The 16,811-nt window shown below is 41.3% G+C and overlaps 1 protein-coding gene across 6 annotated transcripts in view; it reads right to left on the bottom strand.

The window, feature by feature from the left end:
* Positions 1-16,811, bottom strand: part of cfap43 (cilia and flagella associated protein 43) — a 97,262-nt gene that overhangs the window by 54,564 nt on the left and 25,887 nt on the right. For 5 of the 6 annotated variants that reach the window (XM_069900400.1, XM_069900402.1, XM_069900404.1 and 2 more), the window contains 6 exons: positions 10,982-11,062; positions 9,419-9,567; positions 8,445-8,548; positions 7,013-7,165; positions 5,889-6,055; positions 2,803-2,955 (listed from right to left, as the gene is read on the bottom strand). In XM_069900400.1, coding sequence (XP_069756501.1) covers positions 2,803-2,955; positions 5,889-6,055; positions 7,013-7,165; positions 8,445-8,548; positions 9,419-9,567; positions 10,982-11,062 — 807 coding nt within the window. The remainder of the gene's footprint in view (positions 1-2,802; positions 2,956-5,888; positions 6,056-7,012; positions 7,166-8,444; positions 8,549-9,418; positions 9,568-10,981; positions 11,063-16,811) is intronic. The other variant, XM_069900401.1, reaches the window with a different exon arrangement.

Genomic DNA, 16,811 nt, shown 5'->3' with positions numbered 1-16,811 from the left:
ATCTCACTTAGAGCACTGTGTACAGTTTTGGGTGCCTTATTTGAGAAAGTATGTGCTAGCATTGGAGAGGATTCAGAGAAGATTTAGTAGAATTATACCAGGAATGAAAAGGTTAGCATATGAGGAATGACTGTCAGCTCTTGGACTGTACTCATTGGAGTACAGAAGGATGAGAGAGGTCCTCATAGAGACATTTTGAATGCTGAAAGGCTTGGACAGGGCAGTTGTGACAAAGTTATTTCGCATGGTAGGAGAGTCCAGGACAAGAGGTCACAATTTCAGGATTATAAAGGCGTCAATTTAAAACAGAAATGCAGAGAAATTTCTTTAGCTAGAGAGGTGGTGAATCTGAGGAACTTGTTGCCACAGTCAGCAGAGGAAGCAAGGTAATTATGTGTATTTAAGACAGAATTTGACAGGTATTTGATTAGTCAGGGCATGAAGGGTGAAGGGGAGAATATCGGGGAGGGGGATTGAGTGATAAGGATCTTTCTTTCTTTGGCTTGGCTTCGCGGACGAAGATTTATGGAGGGGGTAAAAGTCCACGTCAGCTGCAGGCTCGTTTGTGGCTGACAAGTCCGATGCGGGATCAGCTCTTGATTAAATGGCAGAGCAGTCCCAATGGGCCGATTGGCCTATTTTTTTTCTTGTATCTTGAGATAGCACATAGACCACTACAGCATAGTGCGGGCCCTTCAACCCTCAATATTGTGCAAACCCATATATTCTTTAAAAGTATACTTAATCCTCCCTACCCTGTAAACTATTTTTCTTCCATCCATGTGCCTGTCTAGGAGTCTCTTAAATCCCCCTAATGTTTCAGCCTGTACCACCATCCCTGGCAAGGCATTCCAGACACCCACCACTCTCTGTGTAAAAAGTGTCTCCCCTAACTTCCCTCCCTTCATTTCATACTCATGTCCTCTGGTGTTTGCTATTCCAGTATGGCCACTCCTCTCATTGGCTGGTCCATATACTGTGTCAGGAATTCTTGGACACACCTAAGAAATTCAGCCCCATCTATCCCTCTTGCAGTAAGGAGGTGCCAGTTAATATTAGGGAAGTTGAAATTACCCATAACTATAACCCTGTATTTTCTGCACTTACCCAAAATCTTGTGATCTTGTGAATTTAAGAGAATGAGGGGAGAATCTCATTGAAACATTTCAATGTTGAAAGGCATGGACAGTGTAGATGTAAAAAGGTTGTTTCCCATCATGGGAGAGTCTAGGACAAGAGGGCACAACTTTAGGATTGAAGAATGGCCACTTAGAACAGAGATGTGGAGGAATTTCTTCAGCCAAAGGGTGGTTTTGGAGGCCAAGTCATTTGGCACATTTAAGGCAGAGATTGACAGGTTCTTCATTAGCCAGGGAATCAAAATTTATGGGGAGAAGGATGGGTAGTGGAGCTAAATGGTAAAATGGCATAGGATGCCATGGGAGCTCTGTGGTTAGTGAGGGATTTCTTAAGGTGGTATCACAAAACTCAAAACGGTCAACCAGTTTACCTATCTCGGCTGCACCATTTCATCAGATTCAAGGATCGACAATGAGATAGACAACAGACTCGCCAAGGCAAATAGCGCCTTTGGAAGACTACACAAAAGAGTCTGGAAAAACAACCAACTGAAAAACCTCACAAAGATAAGCGTATACAGAGCCGTTGTCATACCCACACTCCTGTTCGGCTCCGAATCATGGGTCCTCTACCAGCACCACCTACGGCTCCTAGAACGCTTCCACCAGCGTTGTCTCCGCTCCATCCTCAACATCCATTGGAGCACTTTCATCCCTAACGTCGAAGTACTCGAGATGGCAGAGGTCGACAGCATCGAGTCCACGCTGCTGAAGATCTAGCTGCGCTGGGTGGGTCACGTCTCCAGAATGGAGGACCATCGCCTTCCCAAGATCGTGTTATATGGCGAGCTCTCCACTGGCCACCGTGACAGAGGTGCACCAAAGAAAAGGTACAAGGACTGCCTAAAGAAATCTCTTGGTGCCTGCCACATTGACCACCGCCAGTGGGCTGATAACGCCTCAAACCGTGCATCTTGGCGCCTCACAGTTTGGCGGGCAGCAACCTCCTTTGAAGAAGACCGCAGAGCCCACCTCACTGACAAAAGGCAAAGGATGAAAAACCCAACACCCAACCCCAACCAACCAATTTTCCCTTGCAACCGCTGCAATCGTGTCTGCCTGTCCCGCATCGGACTTGTCAGCCACAAACGAGCCTGCAGCTGACGTGGACTTTTTACCCCCTCCATAAATCTTCGTCCGCGAAGCCAAGCCAAAGAAAGAATGTGAGTGAAAAATAAAAGGGTTGAGAACTACTGCCTTAGCCTCATACACTGACAGAGTGAGGCCAAACATAAACCTGAGAAACAACACCTCATATTCTTCTTGGACAGCCTTAAATCTAACAGCATGAATATTGATTTTTCTAATTTTAGGTAACCTCTGTCTTCATCTGATGCCACTGTTCCCATCTCTTCTTTACCAACCCTTGGACTTTTTAATCCAAACTTTCTCCTGACTGATGATTTCTCCCTCTATCTGTCTCTCTACCTCTCACAACTTCTGTTTATACTCTATCACCTCTGGGTATCTCCCCCCTTTATCTATGTGATTTCACCAAATCTACTATAGTCCTGATAAAGGGTCCCCATCCAAAATGTTGACTGACCAGTTCTGCCCATGGATGTTGTCTGACCCACTGAGTCTCTCCAACAATTCTTTGTTTGCTCAAGATCCCAGCATCTGCAGATTTTGTGTTTCTCACTTGCCCTCTTCTGTAGCTTACCATGCTGACAGCATCTCTTAATTGAATGAATCCATCTCTGGCCACAGAAGCCAAGTACTGGTGATCTGGGGAGAGGCAGAGGAATCCTGGTCCCAGCTGATGGCCCACAACTTTCAGCTGAGGGTTCAGGCTGAATGTTTCTTCAGTCATGCCCTACAATGGGGTAGAGAGAGGAGGAGAAGACAAATGTACAGCCTGTTATAGAGAGCAGATACATTAGAAAAGAATGATGGGGGTACACAGAAACTGAGATGGAGTGAATGAATGAGACAAATGGAAAACAATGAATGGAACAGTGTGGGATAAGACAATCTAATTGAACAAATAGGAGGGAGAGGAAGAAGGAGAAAGATCGTGCAGGAGAGAGTGGGTTTTGGGTGCATACATTTAAAAAGGATAGTAAATGGAAGGGTAGGAGAGAGGGATGAGAAGTGTGAGTGCGACGATGGAGAGCAAGTTTCAGAGAATAAGTTTCAGAGAATGGGAAGCTGAGATAAACAGAGAGTACAAGAGGGAGAGCATTATTATTGAACAGCAAGTGATTAAGTACCAGAGTGGACGAGTCTGCAAGTGCAATAGTGGGGATGTGAATGTGAGAGAATGCAGAGTAATTGCAAGAGGAGGGCAAGAAAACAAATGTGAGAGGAGGCTGTGTGTGCATGTGAAGGATAGGGAGAATACGGAAGCAAGCGCGAGAGGTGGAAGCGAATATAAAAGAGGGCAAGAATGGGAATGTGGGGAAGGTGAGAATGAGAGAGTAGGAGAATCAATGAGAGAGGGGGGCAAGGAAGAAGGAGTGAATGGAGGTGTATAAAGATGTGTGAGAGAAGAGTGAATGGGGTCAGGATGAATGCAAGTGTGAGAAAGCAGCACCAATGAGTGTGGGGACAATGGGTGTTAAGAGGAAGAAGGAAGTATAGACAAGGTTTAGAAAGCCAAGACTAGTTTTTGTTTCTGTTTTTTCCCCTCGGTGTCTGCAGACTTTCATGTTTTACATTTTGAAAGCAGAGGTCAGGCAGAGCTCAAGAGAATTATAAGGTAACCAGGAAGGAACTTAAGAAGGGACTTAGGAGAGCTAGAAGGGGACACAAGAAGGCCTTGGCAAATAGGATTAAAGAAAGCTGCAAGGCAGTCTGCATGAATATGTAGAACAGGAGGATGACGAGTGAGGGTAGGATCACCGGGATATGCCTGGAGGTGGAGGAGTTAGGGGAGGTCCTTAGGTAAACAGTGGTCACCAGGGAAACGGTCCTTGATGAATGTGAGGTCAAAGTAGAACAGATGAACAAGCATGTTAAGGTTAAGAAAGAGGTACTGTTGGAGCTTCTGAAAAACACTTGGAAAGACAAGTCCCCGGAGTCAGACAGGATATACCCAAGATACTATGGGTGAAGAGATTTGTGATGTGGTGATGATGATCTTTGCATTCTCCCTAGCCAATAGAGTGGTACCAGAGAATTGGAGAATGCCAAATGCTCCATTGTTCAGTAAAGGCAAGAGGAAGAATTGGAATTATAGACCAGTGAGTCTTACATCAGTGGTGGAAAACTATTGGAGGGGATTCTTAGGGACAGGACTTGTGAGCATTCAGAGAAGCAGAGTCTCAGGTATAATCAGCATGGTTTTGTCAGGGGCAGGTCATGCCACACAAGCCTAATTAAGTTTTCTTTGAGGAGGTGACATGGTGTATATAGATTTTAGTAAGGCATTTGATAAGAACCCCCATGGTAGGCTCATTCAGAAAGTTACGAAGCATAGGATTTATGGAACCCTGGAGGGTTGGATTTGGAATTGGCTTGCTTGAAGAAGGCAGAGGGACGTAGTAGATGGTAGCAAAAGGTTGTCATTGGATATAAACAGGGGGTTGATGATTAGTGGTATTCTGCAAGGATTTGTTCTGGGACTCCTGATCTATGAGGTTTTTATAAATTACTTGGTTGAAGATCAGCACAGTTATCGTAGCACACTATTACAGTGTAAGTGACCAGGGTTGGAATCCGCCATTGTCTGTAAGGAGTTTGTATGTTCACCCCGTGTCTGTGTGGATTTCTTCTGGTTTCCTCCCACCATTAAAAATATACCGGTGGTGTAGGTCAATTGGGTGCAATTAGATGGCAAGGGCTCTTGGGCTGAAAGGGCCCGTTACTGTGCTGTATATCTATATTTAAAAATGTAAATTTAATAAGTGGAGGAATGGGTTTGTAAGTTTGTAGATGACACAAAGGTTAGAGGTGTTGTGGATAGTGTAGAAGTTTGTCATTGGATATAGACAGGATACAGAGTTGGGTGAAGAAATGGCAAATGGAATTCAATCTGGAAAAATGTAAAGTGATGCACTTAGAAAGATCAAAATTGAAGGTCGAGTTAATGGCAGAGTTCAGCAGTGTGGAGGAACAGAAATATCTTGGCCATCAACCCTGCTAAGTTGTTGCAAAAATTGATAGGGTGGTTAAGAAGGTGTATGGTGTGTTGGCCTTCATTTGTTCAGGGGATTGAGTTCAAGCCGTGGGATAAGACCACACTAAAGAGTATAATGTTCAGTTCTGGTCATCTCATTTCAAAAAGGATGTGGAAGTTTTAGAGAGGATGAAGAGGAGATTTACAGGATACTGCCTGGATTAGAGAACATTTTTTATTAAGAAAGGTTGAGTGAACTATGACTTTTCTCTTGGGAGCAATGGATGATGAAAGGTGACAAAGGAGATGTATAAGATTATGGGGGGTATAGAGTGGATGGACAGCCAGCACCTTTACCCCAAGGATCAGTGGCCAATACCAGAGGACATCCATTTAAGATCAGTTGAAGAAAGCTTGGGGGAGATTTCAGAAGTATTTTACACAGAGTGGTGGATGCCTGGAATGCATTGCCAGGGTGGTGGTTGAGGCTGGTATAATAAGAATATTTAAACGACTCTTAGGTACACAAGAACAATGAAGGACTATGGGCTGTGAGGGATGGAGGGGTGAAATTAATGTGGAGTATGTTTACATAGGTCAGCATATTGTCGTGGGCTGAAGGGCCTGATCTGTGCTATACCATGTTCTATGAAACAGTTTGACAATGTGAAGCGCTCTTTCCAGAGCACCTTGACAATCTTGTATTTGTGAATGCTTCGGGTTACACTGCAGTATCCATAAAGGTGTTGCTCAGAGTCATGGGCAATAGAGGTCAGTGGCATCTCCATTTGACAGTACATTTTCCCAATTGCAGCATCACTCATCCTTCCATGGTTATTGATAGACGTAGAAGAGGCTGAGGAATAAATTAATAAGATAGAAATTTATCAGCACAAGCGAAGCAATGTCAAATGGACTAATGCATGCATGCCAACACCAATGTCTCAGTGTATGTATATACACACACAAAATTGCCCCATAAATGTGTGCATACGCATCCCTATTGCTGCACATGCACCAATCACCAGGAAAATCAACCAATGGGCACACACCAGACACCAGGTGGACTCTTAGGACTGGGCGCACTCCTATCTGTGGTTAGGCCACCAGGTAAGAGTGGTGTAGCAGTTACTACTGGGTGAGTAAAACAGAGATCATGACTATTGAATAAACAACAAATTTCTGGAGGAACTCAGCAGGTCAGACCACATCCACAAGTAGAAATGGTCATTGATTGATGATTTCTACCCTTGAATGGTGATTATTTGTTCAACATTCAATCATCAGAATGAAACACAAGTTTCTGAGCGGACTTGACTGGGATATTCTCAGAGTGATTTCAAGATCAGGAATTATCCACTAACATTGGAATGAGGAGGAATTTCTTCTTTCTGGGAACTGAGAATGTTTTGAATTGTCGACCCAAAGGGATGCTGAGGTAGAGCCATTAAATGATTTTGTCTGGGCTGTTGATGCTGCTTCTACCCAGAGGAAGATCAAAGGCTTCAGGTATATGGGAATAACCACCAGCAGTTTCCCCTTCCATGCCGTCCCACTTGGAAGTACATAATTGGTTCTTGCCACTGGAAATCCCTCCCAGCAGCACCACAAAAGCACCTTCATCACAGAGTCATCATCCTCTTCTCAAGGTTAATCACAAAAAGTGAACAAATTAAACTTTTACAGGCTGTTGGGGGTTGCCAATATAGAGAAACAAACTAGCTGGGTAGCAGAGCTCAGGCAACACTGAAGTAATTGGGTGAACTTCAACAGAATGATGCACTGAGCCAGGATCCCTGGGTCGCCTCCCTACCTGCAGCATTCTCTCCAAGCAGATGGAACTTGGTAAGCTGTGTCCCTCCGTGAACCTTGTCCTCTCCAGACTGGCACGAGAGTGTTAGGCAATCCACGTTCTTCTTCAACTTGTTGAATGCAATAGACACCCCTAAAATTTCACTTTTTATCTCTGTTTAGATGCAAAAAATAAGAGGTTATAAACTGACAATACTCAAATAGTTCTGTCAAAACCTAGAGCACAATGAGGGGCTACGATCAGTTGTTTCATGGTGGGAAAGGTTTTAAAACAGGTCAGAGGTTCAGTCGGTATCCAACCCATGATGGGTCTTCAATGAGGCAGCAGCTAACCCATACTGTTCCTGCAAACTTGTGAGGTGTCCAAATATTTATTAATCTCTTATTGACAATTTATTAATTATAAATGTTAATGCTATAGGCAAAGGGATCTCATGCTGATGATGTAAAAAGGTAGAAGGAAGTTGCGAAAGAGACTGGAAAGGGATTAAAGACAGGTTGAATGAGGGTTCAGAGATAGCAGCTGGAGTACAATGTGAGGAAATATAAGCATATCAGTTTTAGAAGGAAACATATAAAAATAAAATATTATTTAGTAACCTGAGACTTCTAAATCTTTATGTTAAAAATATGTGTCATTATACAAGAAACAAAGAAAGTTAGCAAGAATAAAAAAGGCAAATGGAAAGGTGACCTTTATGCAAGTCAGATCTAGGACAACAGTTGGGAATTCATGCTCCAATTTTCCAAGGCTTTAGTTCTACTTACAGTTCTGGCCTCTGTATGTGGAAGGAACCACTTGCTTTGGAGAAAGTGCAGAATCTTGGTGTGAAGGGGTCATTGATGAGAAACAGGTTTGGCTTGTACGCTGACCTGAAATATTAACCATTTCTCTCTCCACAGCTGCTGCCTGACGTGCCAAGAGTTTTCACTGTTTCTCCTTCAGATTTCTAGCATCTGTTTGTGCTTCATTTTCTAATTTCTTTGGGCCTACACACTCAGTTGTTTAAAAGAATGAAACAAGTTTCTGAGGGGACTTGATGGGGATATTCTAAGAGGAGTTTCAAGATCAGCAGTCATCCACTAACATTGGAATGAGGAAGAATTTCTTCTTTCTGGGAATTGAGTATGTTTTGAATTGTCAACCCAGAGTAGCTGAGGGAGAGTCATTCAATATATTTCAGGATTGAGATGAACAGTTTTTTTGTCTGTAGAGTAACGAAGGTTTATAGCAAACAGGCAGAAGTGGACAAAGGCCAAAGATTAAATTATGATGGGATGCATGGCCAACTCCTGCTTCCATTATTATGTTGCACACTTAGCTTTAAACATGACTGCTATAGCCTACATCACTTGGAGGAAATGTGGTCAGCAATGATCGAGTCAAGGGGCATGCAGTCTCACTAAGTTATAGACAGCTTATTCAACAATACCTGTATATCCAAATATTTTAAATAATTTGGAAGGTTTAGCATTCATGACAAATATAAACCCATCAGAGCAAGCAGTCACAAGGAACTGTCCCTCCTGGTCATATCTGAAAGATTAGAAATAACTTCAGCTGAGACGGTTCATTATACATTGCACAACAGGCGACCAATATCCAAACAGATTCACAGTACGCGAGGGGAACAATATCCCTGCTGCTCGACTATACACCAGGAAGTAAGATCATGACATTGTACCGAGGGAGTGATATCCCTCTCAATCCATTATAACTAAGGGAGTGATATTATTTCAGATTAAAATGTGAATTGAGATATTGAATTCAGCATGTCTCAATATCTTTTACCAATTAATATAGATCCACAATAGAATGTATCCCAGCTTTGCTCTGCCCAAGACTGCAGGAAACTGCAGAATTGTGAACATAACTCAAGCCATCACGTAACCCAGTATCCCCTCCTTCAAATCCATCTACACCTCTCACTGCTTCAGGGAAGGTGTCAGTATATTAAAGGATCCATCTGTTGGGCAGAAGATACACAAGCTGGAAATTCACACAGCTTCTTTCCTGCTGTTATCAGTGGTCAAAAATAATAACCTTGCACTGTTTAACTACTTCTCTTCATATCCTTCACTTTGAGTAACATGATAGTTGGCACCTGTATTTTATTATTACACTACCTGTACTTAAATTTAGTTTGACTTCCCTGGATAGCACGCAAAACAAAACTTTTCAACGTATCTTGGTACACATGATACTAAACAAATCAATTAAAATTTACTTTCACTGATGGCAGACCATTTGCATTGACTTTAGTTGCAGGTGAACTGCTTCCTTCTGTACACATCCACACAAGATTCTTCCAAGGTTGGAATTTCTCTGAATAATCTCTTTTCCAGCCCCCTCTGCCACTTACAATCAGTGTGAGCGAGTGCATTAAACTGTTGATGCTCTACTTACTGTAGGCTCTGTATTGGCATTCTGTGGAGATGGACTTGGTGAACCAGCTGAGGTCTCTCCACGGTCACCAGGTTTGCATAATACATGTAACCAGTTTCAGTGCCCAGAGCAACATGGTTAGACAAAGGGCAGCATGCCATGGCACTGATCTGAAAATAGGAACAAGTACAGAAAAAAGATAACTGATTGACCAAAGCACTATCACCAACATACCTCTCAAGTGGATTCCAAATCCATTCACTCTCCATATACTAACCCAGAAAGACCAGAGAAAGATAAACCACACTTCACCTATGAACCTGTATGGGTCATTTACTAAATCTGGTGCCTTTGCTCTATCTGCTGCAACAACAAAGACCTCCCAGTGACCAACCACTTCAATTCAACACCCCATTAACACACAGATAAGTCTGCCATGGCCTCATGTACTGCCAAACTGAGGCCGCCTGCAAATTGGAGGAACATCATCTGCATTATGTCTCCAAACAGACAGCATCAATATCGACCTCCAATTTCTGTTAACCCCCCCTATCCTAGTCTTCCTCTTTCCCTACCCTCTTTCCTAATTCCCTCCAGGTTCCCACCCCTTCTTTGTCCTATCAGACAGCTATCCTTCTTAGCCCTCTCCCCCATACACCTGAAGAGGGTCTCAGACCCAAAACATCGGCTGCTTTTAGTTTCTAATGATGCTGCATGACCTGCTGAGTTTCTCCAGCACTTTTGTGCAATTCTAGTGAAACCAAAGGTGGGTTGGGTTAAAATGGAGATAGGTGTTCTGTTTGTTTTTCTTGCTGAGCTCTGCTGGAAGACCACTCACCTTCCGACACATTTTCCATCAAGCACATTGTCTTAATTCTACAACACATAAAATGTAATCAGATACCAGAGGATGAACATCAATAGAGCAGTTTCCTCAACATCAGAGAAAGTTACACCGACAGAGCATGGAGGCAGGCCCTTGGACTCAACTTTCACGTCTGAGCTACTCTCCTCTGTCTGTATTTGCCCCATAGTCTTTTAAACTTTCCGTATCCATGTACATAAAACAATACATCACAGTACAGGCCTTTTGCCCCACAATGCTGTGCCGACCTTTATATATCCACAACCCCTCCAAAAAAAAACTAAAACTGAACCCATAGGATTTTCCTTAATCCTATTTGCCAGTGTCTTCTCATGCCCCCTTTGCCCTTCGAGCTCTCCAAAGTTCCTTCCTGATATCATATAATTCTCATGAGCTCTTCCTGTTTTTGCTTCCTAAATCTAATGTGTGCTTCCTTCTTCCTCTTAACTTGTTTTGTCAACCACGGTTCCCTTTTCTTGCCATCTTTTCTCTGTCTCAGTGGGACAAACCATTCAAGTGGTCCCTAAACATCCACACATTACTTCTGTCCTTTCTCCCGAGAACCTGTCCAACAATCTTTTAAGTGTCAAAACTGTAGCTGCCTCTACCATTCAGCCTATCTTTGTACCTATGCCAGCTCCCCAAAATACCTTTTCTCTTCATCCCACTCCCCTGCTCTTTACTCTCAAAATGTCACACATTTGAAGAACTATTATTACCTTTTCTGAAAGTGCAAGAGTACTGATGTTTTTTCCATCCACGAGTGACCACACTTGTATAGTACCCAATTTTCTTGCTGACTGCAATCAAACAATGAGATGAATGAGACAAATGCACACAGTACCTTGGGTAATAAGGCCAGTTTCAGGAACATTTTTGTTCAGTTTCTCCTCATTTCACAACCACTCTAATTTTTTTGATGAGGTGCAGTGGGCCACTGTTTTCCCAGGAGGGCATCTGACACTTTGAATCATTTCTGAGGACCATTTCAGTACTTGGACATTGGATTGTAGCCCAGTGGTGGAGTGTGCCTTCCTGCAGAAATCTGCCTGCTGAACCTGCATGTTTAAACCCAGCCATTCTCAACCATTTTTTGGCTACGCCAACCACCCCCCCACCCCACCCCACCCCCGCCCCCCTGCCCTTCCCATTCAGTCCTCAAAGTTTATGGGCCCACTTCCCTGTAAAGCAGTCAAGTTTTGGTTTCTTCCATATTTCTTTCCTACTGGCTACATACATTTTTAAAAAAATATTTACATTAAGTGAGGTGAAAGGAAAACAAAGCTTTTACTAAAATGTGCTGTGGTTCCTGTTGAGAATGACTAGGTCAAACGACCCCATTTGAAGTGAGCTGTGTGGAGGCAGGAGGTTTCAGGTTTTCCTTTTTTAAAAGCAACTAAATCATTGTAAAGTAGAACATTGGAAGAATTCAATGTGTCAAACTGCATTTATCGGGACAAAAGAATACATTGACTTGCACCTTTTGCCTGCACAAATGCTGCTTGATCTAATTTCTTTAGCATTGCTTTATGTTCCAGATTTTAGCAGTCTCTTTTTTCATCTGAGTTAAATTTAAATGTACTTAATTGTTAACTTGATGCTGGTAAATGTATCAAATTATAGGTGTTTTCAGTTTTAAATAAAATTTTAATAATTGGTTATTTTCATGCTTTAAAGCAATGATTAATGATTTTGAAATAGTATGTGTAAGACAACCAGAAATATTCACTGGCACCCTCAGTTTTCAACAACCAGCCTGCAGGATGCTTCAATCAGCTGCTGAGGCAATGCTTTGAAGTTGTTATTAGCTCCTTGCAGTGGACTTTAGCAATCAAAAGCCAACCATGGAGAAGTTATTGTTGCACAAAGGGTGGTCGTAAAGTGGTTGATCTCAGCAACAAAATACTCCTAATGCAGCAGGCCACTGCTAATAGATATCTTCATCTCATGCTGCCTCTGTCCTGAAAGTGTGTGGCAGGACAGTATAGAAGAAGCTTTACTCCATCTCCAAACTATGCTGTCCCTGGTCTAGAAAGTAAAGTAACAGGATGGTGCAGAGGGGAGCTTCTCACTGTATGCAAAATGTCCCTGATCTAACAGGATATGATGGACAATGTAAAAGGAACTTTTCACTGTATCTAAACTGTCCCTGATTTAACGCATGATGGGGCTGGGAAGAGGGAACATTTTCTTAAATCTGAACTGTGCTCTCCTTGTTCTAGAAGGTGTGACGGGACAGTGCTTCTCCCTGTATCCAATTCCTTTTTTTTGTGGCTATTCCTTATCTAACTAAATCAAGCCATCTCAACTCTGGGACTGTTTGATAGATCTGTACTCACAAATTTTCCCTCTTTTAGAGGGAGTTTTTACTCTACATAGAACATTACAGCACAGAAAACAGGCCCTTTGGCCCTTCTAGTCTGTGCCAAACTATTATTCTGCCTAGCCCCACTGACCTGCACCCAGTCCACATCCCTTCCATCCTATTACCTGTCCAAAACTTTCTTAAATGTGAAAATTTGAGCCTGCATCTAACTTGTGATCATTTAAAGTTCCTTCCTCCCTCTTTTACCTCGATTCTCTACTATTATTGAGGTTTTTATTAGCTTATATTGTTACGAGCCCAAAGGACCCCAAAACCCAGCAGCAATAGACATTCACCAAGACAAGTGGTTTTTAAAACAAAAGTTATTTTTAATCAACTTTAAACATGAAAATAGAATAAAACTTTAACTTACCTCTATTCTTATACTTAACTATACTCTATACTAATCCAAATTACCACCTTCTAATTCTATGTGCACATGTATTAAATGTGTGTGTGTGGATTTAAGAAAAGTTCTTTGGTTCACAGTTCAATCTCACTTCTCCTTCTTCCAAGTTCTCTGGATGCAGGAAATATACTGTGCACAGAATTTAACATGTATAAAGTTGACCAGGCTTTGGTACTTGAAAGGTAAATGTTTACCGCTTAGGAAGGTTCTTGTAGGGTTTGCAGAGAGAGACATTTGTTGCTCCAGGACTTGCACAACTGAGGTACCACCATTAGTCACCTCAATGTCTCACTGATTAAACTTGCCCCATCAGGGTTTTTCAGGTTATGACAGAGCTCCTTCTATTCCTCTTATTCCAAGAGAAACATCAGACAGATAGCACTTCCAGCCATCCACTGCTATTTTGAAAATTTTATTTATTCGTTCAAAATACAAATAATAAGTAACATATATAACAATAAACAAAGCATGAATGTTATATTTTATATATATTTTTTAAAAAAAGAAAAAAAAAGGAAAGAAACCCCCCCTCTTTCAGCCAACTCTCCTAAGGAGAGACATAAAGAAAAAAGAAAAGAATAAAGAAAAGTAAAGCATACATATTAAAATCTAGTCAATATAAATCAAAATGTAAATATTCTGAATATAACAACCACCTATTAATAAAAAAAACTATAGTTATCTGTGAAACATATGTAATTTTTTCCATTATTAAACAATATTTCATCTCATTATGCCAAAAGTCTCAAATTTAACCATTTCAGGTAAAATCATATCTCTACCGAACACGTTTTACCAAAGATCGAACTTGATAAAAATACGCTTACGCTTAATCTGACTATTTAAACCCCGAACATTAAAAGTAGCAAACTTCAACTTTGACATTTCCACTAATATTTCTAAAAACTAATAATATCAATATATAAAGACTCAGGTCACGTAAATAGGCCCTCCAATAAGAGAAAAAGAAACCACAATTAAAGTCTAAATAAAATGAAAATTAAAAAAAAGATAAAAAGAAAAAAAAAAACCCAAAAAAACTACCGAAAGGTAGTAATCCCTAAACAAAAGTTGGGTGTGGATCACCCACCAGTAGCTGATGACTAGTAGAACATAGAGCAAATTTATCCCTCCCCAGCCAAACAAAGAATAACAACAAGATATCATAATGACATAAAAAGAAAATAAAAATAAAAAAGTTCTTCTATTCATCCAAGAAATTCCAGACTCGGCGACCCCATTTCAAGGAAACGGACTCTTTCCATTCCCATTTCTCCCATTTCTGCCGTTTCTTCCATTTCCAGAACAACCAGATTTTTCTTTAGGAGACAATGGTGGGCTACGTCTTTGTCCTCTTACATCTGGCAACGAGTCAGCAAAACTCATTGCTTCACACTCATTCTCAAAAAACCGAGATTGAAAGTCTCCACAAAACACCTTCAACACTGCCGGATAGCAAAAAGTAGACTTATAACCTTTACGCCACAAAACTTCTTTAACTGGATTAAATCGACGCCGATCAAATCAGAATAGAAAAAAACTCTACTATTCTGAATCATTAACGGAGCTTGTCGTTGTCTCGCTTTTTGCACTGCTAAACAAAGTATCGTTTCTCTGTCCAAATAATTCAAACATTGAATTATCACGGGTCTCGGTGGTTGACCAGGCAGAGGTCTTCTTCTTAAGGCTCTATGAGCTCTTTCCAATACCAGACCTCCAGAGAAAAATTCCTGCCCCAGTATTTGTGGAATCCATTCGGTAAAAAAACAAAGAGGATCTTGTTCTTCCATACCTTCTGGCAAACCAACGATCTTCACATTATTCCTTCTACTTTGATTCTCCAAATAATCTACTTTCCTCTCTAACTCCCTCTCACGTTCTCGCAATTCTTTAATGGATTCTTCCACCTCCAACACTTTTTCAGTATTAGAAGCCACTTGTTGTTGACATTTCAAAAAAGCAGACTGAAATTGTTTAAAATCCTCACAAGATGCTTCCACACGTATTTTAACTGTATCCAGTTCCAAACTGAGCCTCTGAGACATTTCATTCAGCATAGGCTGAATGATAAGGCTTAGCTGTTTACATTGTAATTCAGAAAAGCTCAGCCCTGCTTTCTCTTGCGTAGTGGCAGAACCAGGTAACTGCAGCTCCTGCTGCATCTCAACAACAGGCAGTTTAACAGTTTTACTGCGGGTCTGGACTCCCAGCGACGACACCCCGACTTCCTCAGGGGGCCGACGCTGTTCTCCCCCCGCAACCCGTTGTTGCTTCAAAAACTCACAAAAAAGACCAAAATATTCAGATTGGAGTATATCCTGGGGTATTTCAAGCAATGGAGTCGTCTTCTTGCGTGCCCCCTCCGTTAAAGTTGGCAGGCTGCCAGAATCAGGATCCACATCGGGGGCACACACACCTTCCTCCTGAGAATGGGTAATTCCAGCGATGTCCTTCTCCTGGTGAGTAGTAGTCATTTTTTCAGCTCCCACAGGCAATCTCTGTGGTTTAGGCTTGAAAGAAAGCAAATCTGAAGTTGTAGTAGACTGTTTAGGCTCTAAATCTTCAACTCTCTGGAAATGTAGTTTCTTCTGTACTTGAGGTTTAATCTTTTTACCATTAATAGCCATAACAATTCCTTGATACTTTAAACTAAGTTTTAAAAAATTTAAACCTGAAAACAAAGAGTTAAAAACGGGTTCTTAAAAGTCTGGCCAGAGGGGTCGAGATTACATGTCTAGACTCTACGCCATCTTGCCATGCCCCTTCCCATCCACTGCTTTTGGAACTTTTCGTCAGTTCTTCCTGGATTGCACTGTGTCACACACACACCAGCTGAGAGGGCTTCTCTTCTCTCTGTCTCTCCAACTGAAACTACAAAGAGAGCATGTGACTCATGTCTTGCAAAACCCCCACATTCTCCAGCAAACAACAGTTCTTTCTTCTCAAGTTGTTATCTTAGGTAAACAATCCAGGATTGACCTTTTTGTACACTTTGGCAAAACCCTTGAAGAGCTTCCACTAGCCATAGTGTCTCCAATTCCAAACAATAGTCATTCATTTTATGAAGTCAGTTCAATTAACACCTACTCGTGGGAAGGTGCTAAGTTCTCCATAGATCTTCAAATCTTTCAAATAAAATCGGTTTTAAAATGTGTATGTATGTGACCTACTCTAAATCTTATAAATTCTCCCCATATATTAATATTGTTACAATATCATAGAATGCTACAGCACAAGAAATAGGCCATTCAGCCCTTCTAGTCTGTGCCAACCATTACTGTTAGTCCCAATGACCTAGCTTGAAAACAAAATATTTGTTCAAATTCTCTGCCTTTTCCCATTATTAACTTCTCAGGATAAACATTTACCTTAACTTTATCTACTGTAGAAGCACTTATTGTTTTTAGATTTCTTCCCAGTTAATGCTATAATCTATACATTTTTTGTAATCCTTTCCTGGTTTCTAAAATGTTTCTATTCTTCTGGCTTATCTTTAGACCATGAGACTTTGGAGCAGAATTAGTCAAGTCAGCCCATCAAGTGTGTTCTATCATTCAAACCATGGCTGAGATAATATTCCTTTCAACCCTATTTTCTCACCTTCTCCTCATGAATTTTGACACCCTGACTAATTAAGAACCTATCTGCTTTAAATCTACCCAATAACTTGGCCTCCACAGTTATCTGTGGCAATGAATTCCATAGATTCAACAAAGGAAATTTCTCATCTCCATTCTAAAGGAATACCCTTTTATTTTGAGGCTGTGCCCTCTAA

The sequence above is a fragment of the Narcine bancroftii genome, chromosome 10, assembly GCF_036971445.1.
Source record: "Narcine bancroftii isolate sNarBan1 chromosome 10, sNarBan1.hap1, whole genome shotgun sequence".
NCBI classification, from domain to species: Eukaryota; Metazoa; Chordata; class Chondrichthyes; order Torpediniformes; family Narcinidae; genus Narcine; species Narcine bancroftii.
This window is presented reverse-complemented; position numbering and strand designations above follow the sequence as displayed.